The sequence below is a fragment of the Pipistrellus hanaki genome (genome assembly GCF_964339955.1).
Source record: "Pipistrellus hanaki genome assembly, chromosome: 5".
Classification (NCBI taxonomy): domain Eukaryota; kingdom Metazoa; phylum Chordata; class Mammalia; order Chiroptera; family Vespertilionidae; genus Pipistrellus; species Pipistrellus hanaki.
The window spans coordinates 18,384,770-18,407,577 of NC_140507.1; the positions used below are offsets into that span (position 1 = coordinate 18,384,770).

Here is a 22,808-nt window from a genome sequence, read left to right on the forward strand (position 1 = left end):
CTATTTAAGCAAAGCTCTTGGCCCATGAGGTGGTGGCACAGGGCGTGGTGTGGTTCCAATAAAACGCTATAATTTTGAGGGAGGAGAACATTTGGCCCGTTTGGTCCATTGCTGAAGCAGGCATGATGACAGGGCGCAACCCCAGAGAAACCCCCAGGGTCCTCTCTGTTGGCAGTGTTCTAGTGAGAAGGACATGCGTGACTTTAGGCAGATCACACCCTCTCCGGCCCAGGGCCCTGCGTGCTGCCCAGTGACATTTGACTGGGGGTTGTACAATCTCTGCCTCTCCCCACTTTCCACAAGGAATTTCCGCTGCTGTCTCCCTGGAGCCTCACAGAAGCTGAGACGCAGTTGGAGGTGAGTGAGTGATTGCTTCTTTTCCCCCAACTGTTTTTGGCAGGAAGGGCAGCTTCCCAGAGGACACCTTCAGGCAGCCCTGCCCTGGGATGACCACAGAGGCGGGAGTGTGGGGCATATTCTCAGAATGCCTGAAACAGCCACCCGTTAAAAGGCGTGGGGAGCTGGGCTCTGGTCCCTACTCTTTCACTCTCTAGGTTTCTGAACTTAGGCAGGTTCCTTTAATTCAGAGCCTGATTTCCTCATTATTTAATTTATAGGGTTAATTGAGGAAATATAGGTAAAGCACTCAGAAAGAGTATCTATCCCTTAGTGCAGTGCTTAATATGTTAATCAGCTTAACAATAACCCACAACCTTCGGACCAACTAGTGCAGTGCTTAATAAATAATAATTATTGAAATGATCAGTCGCTGTTGCCATTACTATTCATTGTTAGATAAGGGTGGATGATGACTTCCATCCTCAATCCCTCCCCTCTTCTCCTCCTCCTCCCAGTTGGCTTCTCTTCCACTGCTTCTTGGGCCCGGAGCACTCTCTGGGGGAGGTGGGTGGAGCCTCACTCCAGTTTGGCCAGAGCCTGCTAGTAAGGGACAAGCCACTGAGCCGGGCTTTGCACCTGACTATATGCCTCCCTGCTCACCTCCTCCTAACGCAGCCCTCCTCATCACCCACGGCCCTCTCTTTTTAAAGCAGCCATGCCTGGAACGAAGTGTGCCAGGGGTCCTCAGGGAGCTGTTGACCTAAAATTGGACCTCAGGTCACCTCTCAAAAGTGCCAAGAACAAAAATTCTGGTTTCTTGGATGGGAACCCATCGGAGTTGCCGCTCTTGGAGAAGACGAACGGCATAACGTGAGTGCGCTTTCCTCCCATCCCATGTCCGCTCTCCTGCCTGGAAGCCTGCATTGGCAGAAACCCTGGGATCAGGGTGGGTGCGTGGGCTGTCTGACATAGGTTTCTAAAGAGGCAGTTGTAGGCTGCATTAGGTTGAGAGCTTAAAAGGGCAGGAGTGATGGTGACTGTCGGAAAGCCCTGACAATATGGTGAACTAGCCTCCAACCGTGCAGATGGGGAAACTGAGGCTAGGTTATCCCAGGCCATACACTGGATCATTGGCAGGGTGGGGGCTGGAATCCAGTGCTGGCCCTAAAGTTAGCTTTTTTTTGCTCCTGGCCTGTTTTGATCATGTTGGGGAGCAGGGCAGAATACCCCACTTCTTGAAGGAGAAGAGGATACCTGCCTGCAGCGATGACATCCAAAGCACCGTTTGTGGAAGAGCCCTGTTTCTCCCACTGCCCTGGGGTGTGGCTTGGGAGGGGTTGGGGAGGCTTTCAAACCTTGACAAGCAGGGGCCTACTGAAGGTTTAGGCTGGAAAGCCAAGCTACAGGGCTCCAGCTCCCTAAGCCTCCACCACTCAAGCAGAGCAGCTAGTTCACTTAGAAGAAATGGGGGGGAAGAGAGGAGGGAGCACAGTGGTGGACAGCTCTGCTGCTTTAAGCGTCAGGCTTTGCACCTGACCAGACACCTAACCACCATTGGTATTGTAGAAACAGCACCTGCTCCTAGACTTCCCTAAGCCTCAGTTTCCCCATATGCAAAACAAAGAAATCGGTGCCAGTGTAAATGTAAGGAGGCTGCCTTGGAAATTCACTCTGAAGGGGTGATGGGGCTGGGGTAGTTGCAAAAAGAGGGAGAAGTTACTATAAGGAGCAGTCAAAGCCCCTTTCCACTGCCCTGCAGGGCACTGGAGGGATGAGGGATGGATACACTCACCTTGACATCACTCTTAATGAAAGAGCCTGAGGGTTCTAATTGCCCCCAGGCTAGTTCTGAAGGTTGCTAAGAATGCCTGACACTGAGCATGAGCTCTCTAGACTTGGGGGGCGGAAGGGGAGGCAATCCATGCTCAGTGGGGGTATTTCTCAATCAGAGGCCCTGAGGGAACCAACTAGCTCTTGTGTCCTGAACTGACACGTGGTTTGGTGGCAATTTCAGCACTTAAGAATCAAAGAAATAAATATGTGAAAACTAGAGGACCCCTCTGGCTTGGAGGGAAGTAGTAAAACAAGTCTGGTGAGCATGGTACCTATGGGGTCAGCGAACTAGAGTTCCAATTCCCACTCAGCTGCTTACCAGCTTAAGCAAGTGACAGAGCTCTTGGAGATGACAGTTTGCTCCTCCCGGGAAGGCTGTGCAGGAGAATTGCACATAAAGCCCCCAAGTGCAGTGTCCAAAAGTGCTGGCTGCTGAGAATAGGATGGCCGGTCCAAGGTGACCAAAGGAGGTAGGGCTAAAACCCAGGTTTCCTGCCTTCCAGCCCATTGCTTTGCACAAGTCACCCCACTGTCTATGTTCTTAAACTGGCTGAATTGCCCAAAGTTAGGTCCTGATTTCCTAAGTCCTCTGGTTAGAAATTTCCAAAGTGAACCCTTGACTTTTTTCTAGTTGCAAAACAGGACATCATTGGAGGGTCACAGGGCACTGTGCTCTGTCAGTGAAGCTGACACCCAGAGGGAGAGAGAAAGGCATGCAGAGACTCTCACTCTCTTTCTCCCCCAGTGGTTCTCTTCATCCCTTAAATTAATGGGTAGATCTTTAGGAAGCTAGAGAAGTTAGGGATTACCATAAAGTGTGGGTGTTTGGAGCAGTAATTTCAAAAATTCATTCCTCCAAACATTTACAGAGTCAGCAATGTGGACACATCGTCTTCCACGATGACACAGCTAGTTAAGTAGTAGCCTTGGGTTTTAATCCCTGGTTTGTCCAACCTCAGAGACCAGGCTCCTTCCAGAATACCTCTGCTATTCTTTATAAATCTCCTCTCTGAAAGGCTGTCCTGGTGAGGGCAAGGAGGGGCGTGTTCCAAGGTTTCTAAGTTGTGGATGTAAATTCAATACTCACTTTGGTTTAAACCTGGTCCAGGTGCAAAGAGGTACCAAAGTAGGTTGCTGTGGAATTCATCAACAGAAAGGGTACTTGCCTGGAACTTTATCTCTGGAGGTGTAGATCTTGTCCTCTGGTCTTCAAGAAAGGGTCTGGAAGGGCTCCATCCCCAGTGGAAGGTGTGCAGGAGATAGCTGATCAATGATTCTCTCTCATCATTGATGTTTCTCTTTCTTCCTCTCTGAAATCAATAGGAAGGAAGGGAGAAAGAAAGGGAGAGAGAAAGGAAAAAAAGAGAGAAAGAAAGAAAAGGTCTGAGTGTTTGTGTTGGGATGAGAGGAGTCATGCCATTCCTCAGCTTGATGTCCTGGCCTGAGCAGGAAAAACCCTCTGGAGCTCAATCCCCAAATGACCCTGTCCTAACAGACTGCATCTGAGGACCCAAGTCATCTGACCTATTTATTCAGAAGTCACAATGATTTCTTTGCTGCCTGCCCCTTTCTCCTTTCTCTGAATTCAATCCTGATTCTGCTACTCATTTTATGACATTGGGCTATTTGCTTCCCACTCTGAACCTCAGTGTCCTTGGTTGTGAAGTGGGGTGCCCCTTTACTCATCTGTCTGGGCCTATTTCCAGGGAAGCAGTCCAGTAGAAGTGGGGTGAAGAACAGGGACTCTGAAAAAGCAGTCCTGAGTTCAAATCCTGGCTCCCCAGTATATCCTCTGACATGTCATTAAAAAGAAACTTCTATCAGTTTCTTCATCTGCTTCCTTGCCTTGACAAGAGGATTAAATAGGAAAATACATGTAAAATACCCAGCATAATGTCTGTTATATAGTAAGTGTTATAATGGCATAGATTGAATGTCAGCTGCTAAAACCAGGACTGCTCTGGACAAACCAGAATGGCTGGTCACCCTGCAGAAGACTCGAAGGTGCCAGGCAAGGCCAAGGGGACTGAGAGATAGCCAGGAGCTCACCTATCCACCTTAACTCAGTGTTGGTATGCTGGGGGGCAATGTCTGTTGGTTCTCCTCACCGCCACACACCCAGACCATCATGTTTTTTTGTTTTGTTTTTTTAACTCTCCTTTAGAGCATTCCAGGCCTTGATTCACTTGGTGAAATGCAACATGGGCACTGGCATCCTGGGACTACCCCTGGCTGTGAAGAACGCAGGCCTCCTGGTAAGAAGGGCTGCCGTCGGTGGGGCCAATACGACTGGGGTGTAGTAGGGAGTTGGGGGAGAGGCTCTAAGGGTTTATAACGGTTTGCAGTGAGCTGTCTTTCTGGAAGGCAACTTGGTCCAGACTTTGTGTCTAGACATCTAGTCTGGGTGTGAGTTCTGGCTCTGCCACAGACTTTTGAGTGGCCTTTGCAAGTTTTTTGTCCACTCTCCGGGCCTCAGTTTTGTAGAATGCAGGGATTGGACTATCCCTCTCCAATTGTGCTCTACAGAGCACTCATTCTCTAAAGGTCAGAATCCTGGTCCCCCTACTCCCCATTGTCATTGCTTTCTGTTTTTATTGGAGTACTCCTTGAGATTATCTCTGAAAGAATAGCTGTTGCTGCTAAAAAAGGCTTGCAAACCAGAGTTGCTAGAAGTTTGTTGAGTCCTGAATATCTGCATTTACCAAATGCCTCCCGCAGCATTCTTCACAATTCATCCTCCTCTCTTCCCCTGTCCCTTCGCTCCCCCTTTCTGCAGCTAGGCCCTCTGAGTTTGCTGGCAATGGGCCTCATCACCTGGCACTGTATGCACATCCTGGTTAGGTGTGCCCAGCGCTTCTGCCACAGGTGAGGAAAACAGCACCCTTGTGTCAATTCCTTTGGTACCCTGTTCTCAGGGACATCCCCAGACATCCTCCACATAATAAGAGTTCATTGCTTCCAACAAGGCCAAGAAAAAGAAAAGCATTGAGGGGCAGGGAGGTAAGGTGAGGTTCTGCCATGTGGCTCACTAGGTGCTGTCAATCAGGCCATTGTGAGTATCTTCTTGACTCACCTATAAATTGAGTATAAACAAACCATGCCTAACTCTGCTTCAGAGTATTGTCATGTGGGCCCAATGGGATCATGATATAAAAGCCACTGTACCCGTACAAAGTGTGTATTATATAGTGATTACTGCCCTTGACAGGTAAGGAAAACAAGCCTCCAAGGAAATACCACCAGGTGGCAAAGTCAGAACTAGAATTTTGGTCACTGCCCCAGTGTTCTTTCCACTCCAGCTGGGCCCTGCCTTGCTCTGTGTATCCTGACTTTTTAGTATTTGATCTCAGATTAAATTGCTTCTCAGAAACTGTGTATGCACTTTCTCCTGCAGGCTTAACAAACCCTTTTTGGATTATGGGGATACAGTGATGCATGGACTAGAGGCCAGCCCCAATACCTGGCTCCGGGACCACGCTCACTGGGGAAGGTAACGTGTCCTGGCTTTGCTAGAAGTGGGGTAAGATACAGGAGGAGGAATGTGGCCATCAGGCATGCCTTCTTCCCTGGAGAGCTGGCTCTCACAGCACAGAATGTTGGACTCTCCACATGCAAGGGTTCATTGGCAACCTTCCTGATCCAGGCTCCTCCTTGTATACCTCCAGTGACAGGGTGTTGTTCATCCTTTGCTATATGCTTTAATAGTATTCACTTAAAAAAAATACTTTATTGATTTTTTACAGAGAAGAAGAGAGTTAGAAACATCCATGAGAGAGAGGTGTATCGATTAGCTGCCTCCTGCACCCACCCACCCCCAACGGGGATGTACCCGCAACCAAGATACATGCCCTTGACCGGAATCGAACCTGGGACCTTTCAATCCACGGGCCAACGCTCTATCCACTGAGCCAAACTGGTTTCAGCAATAGTATTCACTTTTTTATTGATTTTTTTTAAGAGAGAAAAAGGGAGAGAGAAAGAGAAACATGAATTTGTTGTTATAATTATTTATGCATTCATTGGTTGCTTTTTATATGTGTCCTGACCAGAGATCGAACACACAACCTTAGAGGATTGGAACAATGCTCTAACCAATTGAGCTAGCTGGCCAGGGCTTCACTTTTTTATTAAATCACATTTATCCAGTTGCTACCACGTACCAGGCCCTAGAAATACTGTGAGGAGCAAGACACACAAGGCTTTGCCCTCACAAAACTCATAGTCCAGTGGGAAAGACGGGTGTTAAACAGTTTAGGACATGGTTACTTAAAAACCACTGGGGTAAGTACAATGAAGGAAAGAAGTAGCTGCTACCAAGCAGGTAAGGAGATGGGTGTGGGCTTGGGCGGAATTCCTAGGCCAAACAGTGGTGATGAGTTCTAAAGGAAGTTCTTAAGAGTGAGAAATTACCTGTGGGAAAATGGACAGGAGCCTCGAGGGCCTTCCAGGAAGTAGGAAAAGCAATAGCTGAAGGTCCTGAAGCAGGAAGTGGCAGTTTCGAGGAATAGAAAAACCAGGTAACTTGAGTGTTGAAAGTCAGGGAAATGAAGCTAAAGAAGGATCCAGGGACTCATCTAGCTGTACATTTTAGACATTCTTAAAAGTTTTGTTCTTTTCTTTTTTTCTTAAAGCAACCAGGAGGCCATTGGTTTTAAGAAAGGGAAGTAATTTAAGGTTTTATTCAGGAAGTAATTACATTTGCATTGTTTAAAGATCTGTCTGGCTTCAGGAAGGAGAATAGACTGCAAAGGAGCAAGAATAGATTAGTCAAACCCATAAGGATACTATGGTCAAAGTCCAGGCAGCTGGTCCTGATGACTGGGACCAAGCTGATGGCAGCGGAAATGGAGAAAAATGAATTTGGTCATGATTTGGATTTTGAGGTTGTGGGAAAAGGGAAAAGTCCAAGTTGACTTAGATTTCTGATGACTTCTGTTTTGGACAAGTTGTACCTGAGGTGCCTGGGAGGTATTCAAGTGGGAATATCAAGTGGGTAGTTGTATGTATAGGTTTATACCTATCTTCATGCAGGAGATGCAGAACTGATCAGTCCAGAAGCCAGGGAGCAGAAGAGGTCTCTTAGGGAGAGAGTTTATAGTGAGAAGAAGAGAGAAAAAAAGACCAATAGGTTCATGACCCTTCAGTGAGCTGAAGTCTTCCTTCTGCAGGGCCCACCTTTTTACCTTTCAGGGATAACAGAGAACCAGGCAACACCCTCTGTCCTCTGGTACTCGGGACTAAACTTGTTCTTTTGTCTCTGATTTCAGGCCTATACCCACCCTATATCTCTACTTTTTTTTTTTGAGCACCATCTCAACTGTCGAAGTCTAGCTCCCTTGAACTGTGATACCTTCAACCCCAAACTGCAGTACCTGAGGTGTGCCCTGCCAGAATTTTCCCAATTGTGCCACCAAGAGTAGGTTTTTGCCTGTCACAGCCCCTCAAATCATTCTACTCATTAGGCATATAAAGTAGCTTTTCCTGCTCTTTTTTAGAAATATTGCTTCACGAATCATATCCTCTCCCATAATTTGAACTTTTTTGAACGCCCCCTCTCAACACTTGAATGTGTTCGTGTATCTCCATCTCAAAAATGATCATATAAATTAATAGAGTTTCCTGGACCTTACACCATCTTCTAGCCACCATCCTATCTCATATTCAACATCTGGTTATTCGACAGATATCTATTGAATGCCCACAATGTGCCAGGAGGTGCTTCAAGCAGTAGATCTGAAACTGGGTCCAATTGGCTATTCTCTTCTTCAAACATTCTCTCTTCTCTTTGCGTCTATTAGACGATTTTTGTCCCAGTTTCCTGCCCACCTCTCTGGCCACTCCTTTGCATTTGCTGTGGAATTTTTTTTTTTTTCTTCTATCCTTCCTTTTAATGCTGGTGTTCTCTAAGGGTTGAATACTGCCTTCTTTTTTTTCACTTTGCAGATCTTGCTTGCTAATTTGCCTTCTCAAGGCTTTATCCATTATTGAAAAATCAATAGTTTCCAGACCTTAATACACAGTTGTCTCCTGTAGGAACCCCCATGCTCAACAATTCAAATACTGAATGTGTAATTTCTTTCCTTCCCCCCTAAAAAAACTCCTCTTCCTTCTGAGCATCCTACTTCATTTTGTTGCACAAGCTAAAAACCTATGACTACCTTAGGCCATTTCCTTTCCCCAACTGGGTTCTATAAATTCTAGCTTCCTAGAACCTCTTAAAATGTTTCAGTGTTTTCATCCTAATGGTCACATCTTTGTTCAGGCTGCTGCCATTTTTCACACCCATTATTGTAAGAATCTCCTATGCAATCTTCCCATCCTTCGTTTTGCTCCCTCAATGTATTCTCCACATGGCAGCTAGAGAAATCTGTCTAATCCTTCTGCTGAAATGCTCTTTTCTCACTTCTTTCTCTCCATCTCCTCCTTCTTCTCATACTTTTATCTCTTTCTTCCCTTTCTCAAGAGATTCTCACTCAGGTATTGGTGTTTTTAAGAAGGCTATCTGTTCTATAATTTGTGTAAAAAGCCCTTTTTACCATGGCCCTTAGAGCTATATTCTTTTTGGTCCATCTTGCCCACTATCTATAAACCACCATAGGAAGGGACCATGTGTTTTTCCTGTGCCCACGTAGAAAAAAATTTAAATAATAGCTAATAAAAACACTGTGCCCTACATTAGTATCAGTTACAAAAATGCCTCAGAGCCAGGTGGGGAGAGGTTCCTGACTGAAGAATTTTACCACTTGCCGAGCTGAGAATGTGAGGGTGGTTGAGAAACATATTTATAAAAGAACTATTGTTACCTCACGTCTTACTACTGCCCCATTGTTGATTGTGGTGGCATGACCAAGGGTGCTGATACAAGGCCACCAACCCCTGGGGCAAGAAATGGATATGACAAGCCAACTCTTTTTTTTAACAAGTGTTCTTTCTCTCTCTCTCTTCTCTTCCAGGCATATGGTGAGCTTCTTCCTTATATTCACCCAGATGGGCTTCTGCTGTGTGTACATTGTGTTTCTGGCTGATAATTTAAAGCAGGTAGAGTCTTCTAGAGAAGGTGGGAGGGTAAGAGACTTGGAAAAGGAGGATCCTCCAATAGTTGTTAGCAAATGGCTACTGCTTTTGGGGGTCCTAGTGTCCTCATTAATGTAAAAAGAAAGTTAAACTAGATGCTGTCAAAAAATCCAGACTTCCCCCAGTTCACTCATCTGCAGATTTCTGGAAGTGGTTACTTTCCCCGCAGTACTCTTGGACTTTTCCTCAAGTTTGTTCTCTAAAATTAAAAAAAATCTTGCTTTAAAGCTTAATCATCCTTAACTCTCCTAACATTGATATGGGTCTTTTCCAGTAATACCTAATTTTCTTTGGGCCATCTTTATCTACCCTTAGTTGCTCAATCTTTACAGTTCTTGTCCCCAGTAAATTCTTTTAATCTAACCCAGAAGTTTCTCTTGTAGCAATTTGATCAAAATAATATGAGTAATAACAGAGGCCATCCTTAGTCAATCGATGAGCTTAAAAAAAGAAAATCATTCTTTAGGGGTCTTTTTCTGTTTATGATAATATCAGAAGTAGAAAATGTAAAAAAATTTAGAAAGGAAAAATATAGTAAGCATTCAAAGTTAGCTTCTATTATGTGTCAGGTGCAGTGCTGAACATTTTATATGCTTTCATTTTAATTCTCTCTATGACCTTATCAGAATAGGTATTGATGAGAAAATGGGTGCTATACACTCTATTAATGTATATAAGGTCACAGAGACACGGTTAACAAGGCAGGCCTTTTGCCCAGGCTGATGTGGCTCAGCTGGTTGGAGTGTTATCCTGTACACTAGAAGGTGGTGGGTTTGATTCCCAGTCAGGGCACATACCCAAGTTGTAGGCTCAATCGGGGGACATGGAGGAGGCAACTGATCTATGATTCTCACATCTGTATCTCTCTCTCTCTCTCAAATCAATAAAAAGTTTGTAGGCCTTTTGATGTCATAGCGCAAGTTCTTAAACACTATGTAATATTGCTTCTGAAAACAAAGCAAAATTAGTCTAGTGCAACTACTTACGATTATTGTTTTAATTTATTATTAACTGGTTAGCAATTTGCAATTGCCTTACAGTTTTAAATGTAATTTTTAATAGGTTACAGTATTTCATCACACAGATTGACCATGACTTAGTCTTCTATTGTTAGATATTTTGTTTCCTTTTACTCATAATCTATGCTGAAACTGATTTGGCTCAATGGATAGAGCGTCAGCTTGGGGACTGAAAGGTCCCAGGTTCGATTCCGGTCAAGGGCATGTACCTTGGTTGTGGGCATATCCCCAGTAGGGGGTGTGCAAGAGGCAGCTGATCGATGACTCTTTCTCGTCGATGTTTTTAACTCTCTATCTCTCTCCCTTCTTCTCTGTACAAAATCAATAAAATATATTTTAAAAAATAATAATAATAATAATCTATTATAATCCATACAAGCCTTAGTACGCTCCTTTATTTCCTTAGTATATATATCTGAAAGTAAAAGTAAAGGATCAAAGAGTTTGTTTGAAGGCTTTCAAAGCGCATTGCCAGATTGCTGCTTGGAAATCAATCTGATATCAGCAGAACTTTATCATCTGTCTAGAGACAAGGCAAGCACAGCAGGACTTTATTTATCATCTGTCTAGAGACAAAGCAAGTATTGTCTTGAGTTCGCAGGCTTGGTGGAATGTGTTCTAAAGCGTATAAAAAGTTAAATATCAATATGATATTTTGGTGCCAGGTCAGGACACTACTAACAACACTTTGAGGTTGGGATACTTCATTGTGAACTACCGGGTAGAAATGTGCAGGTGAGGGAAGGCTCCAATATGTACTTAAGCAAAAAAAAAAAAAAAAAAAAAAGTGTAGTAGAGGAATATTGGCGAATTTCCAAAATAACAAAGAAAGCAAATAAACAAACAAACAAACAAATAAATAAATAAATAAAATGGGTCTCAGAAAAGAACAGGAACCAGGGCAGTTAAGGAGATATACATAGAACTGACATGGTCTCTTCAGGGATCCCTTGACAGAATTAATTTTTTCCTATTCTTTTTCTGTCCCCGTTTCGTCATTTTGCTAGTTGTTTAGATTCAGGTTGCAGGGAGAGATGGTGAATGCCCTAGTTTGAGTCAAAGGCCTGTCCTTTAGTTCTATGATTGTGACTTACAGTCCTCCCAGGTTGTGTCTGGGTGAGAGAGAATTCACAAAAAATAAATCAAAATCAGGAGGAATGGATGCTGAGTTTCCAAGAGCTTGTGATAGCCAATATAAATAGTTATTTTGTGTTAATTTTACTTTTTCTTCTTTTGTTTGTTTGTTTGTCTGTCTGTCCTCACCTGAGGGATATTTTCCCACTGATTTTTAGAGAGAGTAAAAAGGAAGGGGCAAGAGAGAAACATAGATATGAAAGGATCACGTAGATTGGTTGCCTCCCACATGAGCCCCGACAAGGGCTGAGGATTGTGCCTGCAACTGAGATACATGTCCTTGACTGGAATTGAACCCAGGACCCCTCAGTCTGAGGGCCAATGCTCTATCCAGTGAACCACATTGGCTAGGGCTAGTTATTTTATTTTATTTTTTTAATATTTTTTTAATTGATTTTTCACAGAGAGGAAGAGAGAGGGATAGAGAGTTAGAAACATTGATGAGAGAGAATCATCGATCAGCTGCCTCTTGCACACCCCCTACTGGGGATGTGCCCGCAACTAAGATACATGCCCTTGACCGGAATCGAACCCGGGACCTTTCAGTCCACAGACTGACGCTCTATCCACTGAGCCAAATGGGTTTCAGCATTGTGCTGCCTCTTGTACAGAAGGTTTACAATAAGAAGTTCCTAAATTTACCCTAATTCAAGTGAGACATTCCAACCCTGTGGGAGGGAGTTTGACTGGGGACCAGAATTGAGTAATCACGTGACCAGAAGAGGTATTGACTCTACCACTTGCTTTCGCCATTCTTTCCTCAGGTGGTGGAAGCTGTTAATGGCACCTCCAGCAATTGCCAATACAATGAGACACTGATTCTCACACCCACAGTAGACTCTCGACTCTACATGCTCGGCTTCCTGCCCATCCTGATGCTGCTGGTCCTCTTTGGGAACCTCAGGATCCTGTCCATCTTCTCTATGTTGGCCAACATCAGCATGCTGGTCAGCTTGATCATCATCGCCCAGTACATTGCCAAGGTTAGTGTACACCACACACCTGACTCCTGCAGGAGGCAGAGCCTTTAATCAATAATAGACTGATATCTGGCACCAACACGGAGGGTAGGTATTTACCTCATTGTTCAGCCTAGTACCTGCCTCACCGTAACATGTCTTCCACAAAGATGTCTCTGTGAAATCTCATTCTTCTGGATATCTTCTCTTGCATGTTGCTTCTCTAATCATTGTTTTGTCAAATTCTGGCTTAAAAAAAAATGCTTTGCCAGGAAAGCATCTTAATTGGTGAACAATAGATCATTCCTGTAATGGTTGGAGTAGCAGCAAAAGGCAGAAAGAAAGCAGCATCTTCTTATCTAATTGCATCCGTATAGTCTTACATACTCTAGGCTACAATTCCAGGCACTCAAAATTCCCCCTCAGGCACTCAAGAGAAAAAAAAGCCCTCATATTTTATCACAGAGATATAAATAGAGTCTTGAAAGGCCAAAAGCCAATCTATCACAATGTACATTATAACATCTTTGAAGTTGACTTAATACATATTGATTTTCCCTCAATTTCCTACTTTTCTAGCCTTTCTAATTTTTATTTTACAATGGACAAAACTGCACAGAAATTTAAATCCCAGAAGCCCCTTTTCATACCTAATACTTTTCAGATGTTTTTCTCTTTCAGAATTAGAAAGGAATTTAGTAAAAATAATAACAAATTAGTCCAATATTTTGGGGTAACTATAAGTAAGTCTTATATTCCTTAAGGCAATATTGATAAATTCCACAAAATTGAATTTTCTAATGAGATAGCTACCTATGGTTCTTGTTCTTATAATTCCAGAGTTTGTTCGATGAGATGAATGGTTCTGTAATGATTTTCACATTCTAGGTCACAGGGTACATAACATTTATTTCATACATTTCCTTCCTCTTCTGTTATATATGAAATCAATATGTATTATTGATTTCAGAGAGGAAGGGAGAGGGAGAGAGAGAGAAACATCAATGAGAATCATTGATGGGCTACCTCCTGTACGCCCCCTACTGGGGACTGAGCCCACAAGCCTGGCATGTGCCCTTGATAGGAATCGAACCCGGGACCCTTTAGTCCGCAGGCTGACACTCTATCCACTGAGCCAAACCAACTAGGGCCTCCTCTTCAATTTGTAGCTCATTGAAAAAGAAGAGACTTTCATATTTAACTAATTCCTTGGGCTCCCTGGAATATCACTGTAACTATAGACAGTACTTTCCAATACCCATAACCACTGTACAAAGTGTTCTTGGGCACTTTAGGCTGGCACTAACCTGTGGTGTGCAGGACTTTCTTTTGTTGGATTCTGATAAACCAAACTCCCTCATGAGCTACAGATTCTTCAATACTTTGGCAATACCTTGGTATTTTTTTCCCTCTGGCTCTGTTCTTGTGCAGTGTTAAAATCAACTTGGATTGTTGCCTACTTCCTTTTGAAGTTTTCTAAATTACTTGACATTTAATTTTTTTAAAAAAAATTCAGGTCTACTTTCAGAATGCCCTCTTAAAGGAGCCCAAACATGCTTTGAGGGTTAATGTCTTATCTCATATCTCTTTCCTATAGGATATTCCAGATCCCAGCCAGTTGCCACTGGTAACAAGTTGGAAGACCTACTCTCTCTTCTTTGGAACAGCCGTTTTTTCATTTGAAAGCATTGGCTTGGTAAGGTTTGAATTGGGGTGGAATTTTCCTGGTGCTGAGGGTGGCCTCTTGAACAGGCTCTGGGTGCTCTGGGTTTTTGTGCACACAGGAGAAAGTAACCTCTGGCTTCAATAGGGTCAGTTATCATCAGCAAGAGAAAAGCAGGTTACAACAGGGAGGCAGTCAGGAAAGAAATCTATTCTTGTCCCAGTACATCTATTAAACATGTATCTTCATATCAACTTGTTTCCTAACCTTTTAAAATCAAAGCAAATGGAGGTGTACAATTTAAATGACAGGATTTGATGAAACATAAAGGAGTTTTAAACTAGAAAGTACTGTATTCTTATGATAGATTATTACATAGTCTCTACTTCTGCACTTGAGGAAGGATAGTGCTGTGTGTATAACTTTTAAGTTTATTTTTAATTTATATATAATACTTTTGGGGAACTAGAAGGGGGTTGTAAGTTTTGAGAAATGCATGGAGTCATACTAACATCACAATTGGGTTACAGAGCAATTCCCTCACCACAAAAAACTTCCCCACCTCCATTAATTCCTAGCAACCACCTCCTGTTCACTGTCTCTACTGCCTTATCTTTTCCAGAATATACAAGGGATCATACAGTACATAACCTTTTGAGATTGGCTTCTTTCACTTGGATGCATTTAGGATCATCCATAATGTATCAGTAGCCCGTTGCTTTCTATCTCTTGAGCATCCACTGTAGAAGCAACACTACAATTTATCAATTCTCCTGTAGAAGGATATTAACATTGTTTCTAGGTGTTGACAATGAGTAATGCTGCTATAAGCATTGCGTCCAGGTTTTGTGGGAACATATTTTTATTTCTATAGGAGTAGTCTTGCTAGTTCACAGACAGAATATAATTCAGTTTTGTTTCTGTGGGTCTCAGTTCCTTGGTTCTGGCCTAAAGAAAAGATTATTTTTAGCCTGGAGAATGTATGCAGCTAAAATGTATTACAAAGTGGGGAAGCTCAGGGTGGATTGTCGGCTCTCCACATAACCCCCAGGATGTTTTCCTGAATACCTGCTGCCACTGGGAACCTGCCCCTCACCCAGAAGGAAGTGGCGAGGCACAGCAGTGACCCCTACAGAGCACTCCTTTCATGCAGTTCCCATGTGCATGGGGCAGGGAGGAGATGCATGTAGGACAAAAAGGCATTAACAATCCCAGGGCATAGATGCTAATTTCCCACTGAGTACCACACATACCCAGTGCTGTAGGAGTATAAGCAAAACTGAGTAGAAGCAAGCTCTTGGACTTTGGAGGACAACCCTCATCTGCAGCCTCCCCATCTGTACAGGGAGGGATGAATACACTAGAATTGGAAGTCTCAGATTCGGATGTCTTTGGAAGGCAGTGTGGGTGAGGAGGCAAGCATATGTCAGTGTGAGCAAAAGAGGGGGCCTTGGTGAATGGGGAAAGAATGTTGTGCCTAAAGATATTCATAGTCATTCAATTTTCTTAAAGACTATGTTGGCCATAGAAAATGCATCTGCCCAGATAGGGTTGCCCCAAGGAGCTGAGCTCCTTGGTCCTGGACAACCTGAGGGGACCTCCCAGCTCTGAATGGTCCAGGGTTCATCTTGTGACTTCTTTAGTTGTGGTAAAACACACCAAACACAAGTTATCATCTTCACATTTTCAAGCATATAATTTAGTGATGTGATGGACATTCACATTATTGTGCAACCATCAAGACCATCCATGTCCAGAATTCTTTTCCTCTCAAGAAACTGAAACTCTACCCATTAAACAATAACTCCTCATTCCCCTCATCCTCCAGTCCCTGGAAACCATCATTCTACCTTCTGACTTCATGAATTTGACTAGTCCAGGTACCTCATATAAATGGAATCATTGAAGTATTTGTGCTTTTGTGTTTGGCTTATTTTATTTAGCATAATGTCCTCAAGGTTCATCTATGTTGTAGCATGTGCCAGAATTTTCTTCCTTTTTAAAGATGAATAATATTCTATGGTGTATATACCACATTTGTTTATCCATTCATCCATCCATGGACACTTTTCTAAAAAGTTTCCACTTTTCACTATTGTGAATTATGCTGTATGAACAGTGGGTGTGCAAATATCCATTAAAGTTCCTGCTTCCAGTTCCTTTGGGTATATATCCAGAAGTGGAATGCCTTTCTTATTTTTACTTCATGGCCCTCTTTCTCCTGCTGTCTTCTCACACTGTGTTATTTCTGTAGGTTCTACCTCTGGAAAACAAGATGAAGGATACCCGCCGCTTCCAAGCTATCCTGTCTCTGGGAATGGCCATCATCACTGCCCTGTACATTGGCTTTGGAGTCCTGGGCTACCTGCAGTTTCAGAATGACATCAAGGCCAGCATAACCCTTAACCTGCCCAACTGCTGGTAACTCTATGGGCCCTTTGATGGGAGGACTCAGGGCCAGGTGGGAACGTACAGGTCACTTCCTCCTCCCTCCCATAGATGGCACACGGAGGTCTAGAGGGCCTCCCCAGGGAGAAGTGGAGCCCTTGCTGGAGGCCTGGGCTCTGGGTTCTCTGTTAAGGGAGTTCCTCCTTTAACTACAGCCTCTCATGTTGAGTGAGGCCTTGTTAGCTCAGAACGGAGGAGGACATATTTAGGGAGAAAGGAAAGAAGTGAGAATCCTTGGTCATCTAAGGAGGAAAGGGACAGGTCTAGGGGAGGGGAAGAGGCAAAAAGAGGAGTCTGTGGGTAGCAATACTTTCCATTGTATTTGTGACCCTAGCCTGTTTGGCTCAGTAGATAAAGCATCGGCCCACAGATGGAAGGATCCCGGGTTCGATTCTGGTCAAGGGCACGTGCCTCAGTTGCAGGCTCGAGCCCCAGAAGGCAACCAATTTATATGTCTCTCTCACGTCGATGTTTCTCTATCTCTCTCCCTCCCGTCCACTCTCTCTAAAAATTAATGGAAAAGTATCTTCAGGTGAGGATTTAAAATAAAAAATTACCAATTACATATGCAAAGGCTGTATTACTAAGTTTTGCTTGCCACGGCCTGTGGTGCACAGCTTCATGTCAGAGTACCTAAGATGAAAAGTAGTCAAACAAGAACCAGTTGGGGAAGACCACTGGAAAGATGTTTTCTTCAAATGCACTCAGTTCAAGCAACTGTTAGGTGAGCCAGACTTCAACAGAGCCATATTTAAATGGACACATGAAGCCATATTGCATTGTGAACATTCTCTCCAGGATGCCTTCCTTTTTAAGGGGTACTTGGAGGCTTAGTTGGCCTTAAATGGGGTACCTTTCCCAAGTTGATAGATGTCATTCATCAAGCGTTTACTGCAGGCCAATTATATGCAGATGCCCGTCTGGACACACAGGGGCATGGAGTATGCTGATGGGAATAGACTATAAATTTCAGCTTCACTGTCTTCCTTGACTCGTAATCCAGTGGGAGTGGGGGAGGGATAGATAGTACAATATAATAAGCAATTATAACACAGAATAGAAAAAGAAGCCCTCTAGAGGAGCAGAGAGGCCTTGGAAACTTCCAAGGCCAAGATACTCTGACCTCCCAGAGTACCTGTGATCTCTGACAATTCTTAGGAATTTTCAGAGTTGGGTTCAAATGAGAACCCAAGATGTATCTTGGGTTCAGTTTTTGTCTTAGGTACTCTGACATGGAGCTGTGCACCACAGGCCGTGGCAAGCAAGACTTAGTAATACAGCCTTTGCATACGTAATTGGTAATTTTTATTTTAAATCCTCACCTGCAGAGGTGAGGTAGTCTGGGTATACTAGTATATAACACCTAGCATGGGTATATATAACAGAGAATAAGTTTCCAACAGAGAATCTTATTGTCTAACAAGGCAACTCTGTCCAAGCAAGGACAACTCTGGTGCTCCTGGCCCAGATCCCAGGAACACTGCCTCCTGGCTTGTGGTCATGGGTGATTTACTTAACCTCTCTGACATTTGGTTTCCTCATCTATAAAGCAGAATTGTCATGGGATTGAATTGGGCATGTTAAAAGCATCTGGCATGTAGTATCTGATCAAAAGATGGGAATTTCAAGAAATCGGTGGGGTTTGGGACAGATGGAAATGGAGTAAGTGGTATTCTAGGCATCAGGACAACTGTGAGCAAGAAACACAGAAATGTGGAAGTTAGCTTTTTAAGGAATGGCCTAAACACAGACTCAGACATACATATATGCACATAGGTTTATTAAACACGGTTGATCCATCTACCACAGTCATGAATTAAAGGAAAAATGTCATATCTCCATAGGTCAGAAAAGGCTTTGATAAAACTCAACACACATTCTCTCTGCTTCTAGTCTGATGACTACAAGTAATTTTACCCCTCCTTTTATCACCCCACACACACCGCCCCCAGCCCTCACACAACCCTATTTGTAGACTGCCTCTTTCCCTAAGGATTTGGGATTCTGCAATTCTCACAACTTACTAGAAGCATTTGTTGAGGAACTGTGCCAAGAGCTTTGGGGAGAATCCAGAAAATTCCTAAGAATTGTCAGAGATCACAGGGACCAAAGTCTCTTAGACACAGGGTTTTTGGCCTTTGCCACTCATCACTTGTCTCTCCCTGGACTGAGCCTCTCTGCTAAAATCTAAAATTTACACACACACACACACACACACACACACACACACACACACACGTTATATATACCCATGCTAGGTGTTATATACTAGTATACCCAGTCTAAAGATTCTTTTTTATTTAGAGATGACCCTCTCAACTGTTGCTTTTCAAATCCATGATGGTTCAGTCTATTTTTACTGCGTGCTCTGCTGTGACTCTCTCTTGGCTTTTAGAAGTTCCCTCCCCATCACCTTTAGACAAGAAAACTGCAGCCAGAGGGACTGTCCTAAGGTCAGAGGTTAATATTCTGAAGAGGCCGGGTGTCAGAGCCCGGTGGTCATAGAAAATATTGCTGTTTTGTGCTGCAGGCTGTACCAGTCGGTCAAGCTCCTCTACATCGCCGGCATCCTGTTCTCCTACGCCCTGCAGTTCTACGTCCCTGCAGAAATCATCATCCCCTCCGCCATCTCCCGGGTGTCCAAGCGCTGGGCACTGCTTCTGGATTTGTCCATCCGTTTCACCATGGTCTGCCTGACATGTGAGTAGAAGACAGAGAGCAATGTTGCTCTTTTCCTGAGGGCTATCAGAAATCAGCGCACTACCGTATTTCAAGGACCGGAAAAGGCTTGGCAAGTAGTGATTTATTTAAGCCTCAGGGATAAGCTAATTCTTACATCTACCTAATAAGACAGATCTGATGCTGGACAGCCTGAGGACATGGCACATCTTATCAAACAGCAATCATAATAAGAACTGATATTTATTAAGCATCTACTGTGTGCCAGGCACTGTGCTAAGCTCTTTTTTAGTCCATATTTTATAGAAGTCCCTACAGGAACTCTTATGAGGTAGGATTATGAGAAACCCTACTTTTCAAATGAGAACACCAAAGCAGGGAGCGATAAGTATTTGGCCAAGATGTGCCAGAGGTGGGATTTGAACCCAAGTAATCTAAGTCCAGAGCCAGACCCTCTGCCTCCAGGACAGAGGTTGAAAATGATACCTGGTGAGTCTTGTTAGCCTCAGTCTTTTCGCAGCAAGGGTTCAGGAATCTGGAGAAGGGCTACACATAAATGGAGACTAGACAAGAAATATAAATATGAAAAATAGGATTTCAAAATCTGTTTTTTAATGTTTCTTCGTCAGATGTTTTCTGACATGTATGTAGAAGATACATTTAGAGAGAGCCTGCGATCTTAGTCCAAGACTCCTCTCCTAGAAATAATTTACATCCTCAAGTTTACAAGAGGTGCTCATCGTCGTGTTAATTATTACCATGTTAGCGCTAGGAAGTAAGTCTGTTGTTGTGGGTTGGTTTTTTTTGGTTTTTTTGGTGTGTTTTTTTTTTTTCAGTTTTTGTCTGTTTTGTACATTGATACATCCTAAATAGTTGGGTCAGTTTCCAGCACTATTACTTAGTGTTACTAATTAAGAGCTTAATCATTGAATATGCATGGATTCAAAATGTACCTTAGTGGCATCAAAACTATTTTAAGATAAAAACAGTTGAACAAATAGAAGCTACAGGGAGAAAAACAATTATAACTAAACTTCCTTTGCCAAATGAAGCAGGACCTCCTGAAAAGCAAAGCTGCCATATATTCCCTCTCTGGTAGGTTTCAGCTAGAAAGAAGACTGAGTAATTACTTAAAGTGAACTTTATCTGAGACTGTCCCACCTCCTTTTCACCTTACGAAAGGGGAATATGAGCCCCTATCTTTGGCTGCTCCAGGAGTCAATTCACCGGAAGGCTCCATAGCCCCGAATAAACATTGTCTTTTCCATTACTAATGTGTCTATTGTCAGTTAAATTTGCAGGCCCTCATCACGGAACTTTTTCCTCACAAAAATATGAATTTACAAATTTGAAAAATTATTGGAAGGAAACACACCGAATTTTTAATGTGTAACATCTAGTGAATACAATTGGGGTATTATAGGATTTTCAACTTTTTCTGTATGGAACTGAATGTATGAAAAACAACTGGTTTCTGTTTTAAGAAAAGGATTTTAAAACAAACTTTAACAGCTTGGTTAAACCTGGGATGATCTATCTATCCCATATCATCTCTCACAGGCATCTTGGCCATCCTCATCCCCCGCCTGGACCTGGTCCTCTCCCTAGTGGGCTCCGTGAGCAGCAGTGCCCTGGCCCTCATCTTCCCACCCCTTCTGGAGATCACCACCTACTACTCAGAGGGCCTGAGCCCCCTCACCATCGCCAAGGACACCCTGATCAGCATCCTGGGTTTCGTGGGCTTTGTGATGGGGACCTATCAGGCCCTGGATGAGCTTATCCAGCCAGGACACCCTGTCACCTTTTCCAACTCCACCATTTTTATTCAATGAGAATGGCACAGCTCCTTGCCCACCAGCATCTGACTGTTAATGCTATGGAACTCTTTTATATATTCATTACCTTTATTTTGCAAGAACTCACCAGCTACAAGGTCTAGGTGGTAATTAAAACAAAATTTTTGTTTATTCCTTTTCTTTCCATCTCTGGCTTTCCACTACATGGAGACCTCTCCCATGGCAGGCTCTCCATTCCACCCAATGTTTTGGCCATTTACATGGTGAATCTCATATCTTGAATGGAGCTATGCAAGAAGAAGCCACAGGGGGCACCCAAGTGGCAGCAAGTGGCAGGAGGAGATGTGGCCAGCTAGGGATGACTCTGATTTGACAGAAAAAGGGTCCCAGCAAGGTGTGCCTAGCTTCAGCATCAAGATGAATTAGGCCAAGTGGCCCGTTGTGAGCTGAAACTCTCAGGAAAACAAACAAACAAACAAACACAAAAACATTATATTTGTCAAGGGCAATAAACTTTCTAAACCACTCGATGAAGTATTGGCCCAATTCAAAGATCCCAACAATGGATGGGAGTCATGGAAATAAATGTGCCAATGGCAGTGGGGAAAGGGCTGGACAATGCATTATTTGGCATTATTTACCTTTCAAGTCTTACAACACCTTGACTACCGACTGTGTGCCAAGCATATTAAAGGCTCTTGTAATAGATTGCAAAAATGGCCACAAATTCTTCTTGACAATGTGACTTTTCAGCTCCTCCCATGAAGGGGTAAATACCTGAATTCAGATAGACAAACAGACAAAACCAAATACCCACTCCTACCCCTTCCTAATCCCTAGTAGAAAAATAGGCAAATGCACAAGCAGGGAATTCATAAGAGAACAAATACAAATGTCCAAATTATGTAAGAAGTTCATCTTCAATAGTAACCAAAGAAATAGAGATTACTGGTAAAGTAACAATGAGTCAATTTTACTTATCACATTTCTAAACATTTTAAAGTTTAATGAAAAGTTGGCATTAGCAGAGTGTAGAAAAATTGGCACTCTTTTTTTTTTTTTTTTTTTTTTGGTGGTAGTGCATTTGGCACAACTTTTCTGGCGGACAATATGAATCAAAATTGAAAATAAGAATATTATTTGTCCTCCTAGGGCAATAATCAAATGTTCAAAGGTATATTTATAAAGCTGCTCATCACTGAAAAATTGGGTATGTCCTATATATCAAATAGTAAGGGTTTTATTAATTAAAATAAGGCACAAGAAAAAAAACTAGACAAGGAAGCAACTGGAACTCTTAAAAATTGCTGGTGGGAATGAAAACTGGTACAGCCACTTTGCAAAATCATTTGCTGGTTTCTTACAAACTTAAAAATACACAAGCAATCCTACTCCAAAATCTTCACCAGATAAATAAAAACACTTGACCACAAAGTCCTGTGCATGAATGTTTCTTCATTCAGCAGCTTTATTCATAATCACCAAAAATTACAAGTAATCCAGATGTCCATCACCAGGTGAATGAAGAAGCACATTTTAGTATGTCCATGCAGTGGAATACTACTCAACCATAAAAAGGAATAAACTGTTGCATTCAACCACATGGATGAACTTCAAAAGCATCATGCTGAGTGAAAGATGCCAGATTTAAAAGCTTACATAATTCAGAGATGGAAGATGCTGACGACGCCTCAGCATACCAGCAGACAGCAGCTGCGGGTTGCTGAAGGATGCCCAGGACCAAACCAAAGACTGGCGGACCTGGATTACCACCATTTGTCCACCAACCAGATCTGAAATATCATGGCTGGCATGTACACATAAGAAACTATCTGGCATTGAAATTGGGACTCAAAATAACTGT

The 22,808-nt window shown here is 43.0% G+C and overlaps 1 protein-coding gene across 1 annotated transcript; it reads left to right on the top strand.

Annotated features, from left to right (window-relative positions):
* The first annotated feature begins 304 nt into the window (after positions 1 to 304).
* LOC311622748 (proton-coupled amino acid transporter 2-like) lies at positions 305 to 21,968 on the top strand. Its single transcript, XM_084884059.1, has 11 exons — positions 305 to 357; positions 1,053 to 1,209; positions 4,337 to 4,427; positions 4,949 to 5,037; positions 5,567 to 5,662; positions 9,126 to 9,210; positions 12,164 to 12,382; positions 13,956 to 14,054; positions 16,276 to 16,442; positions 19,000 to 19,169; positions 20,709 to 21,968. Exons 2-11 carry the CDS (start codon positions 1,055 to 1,057, stop codon positions 20,978 to 20,980), a joined length of 1,443 nt encoding a protein of 480 aa, XP_084740185.1. The 5' UTR covers positions 305 to 357; positions 1,053 to 1,054; the 3' UTR covers positions 20,981 to 21,968.
* Positions 21,969 to 22,808: the final 840 nt, after the last annotated feature.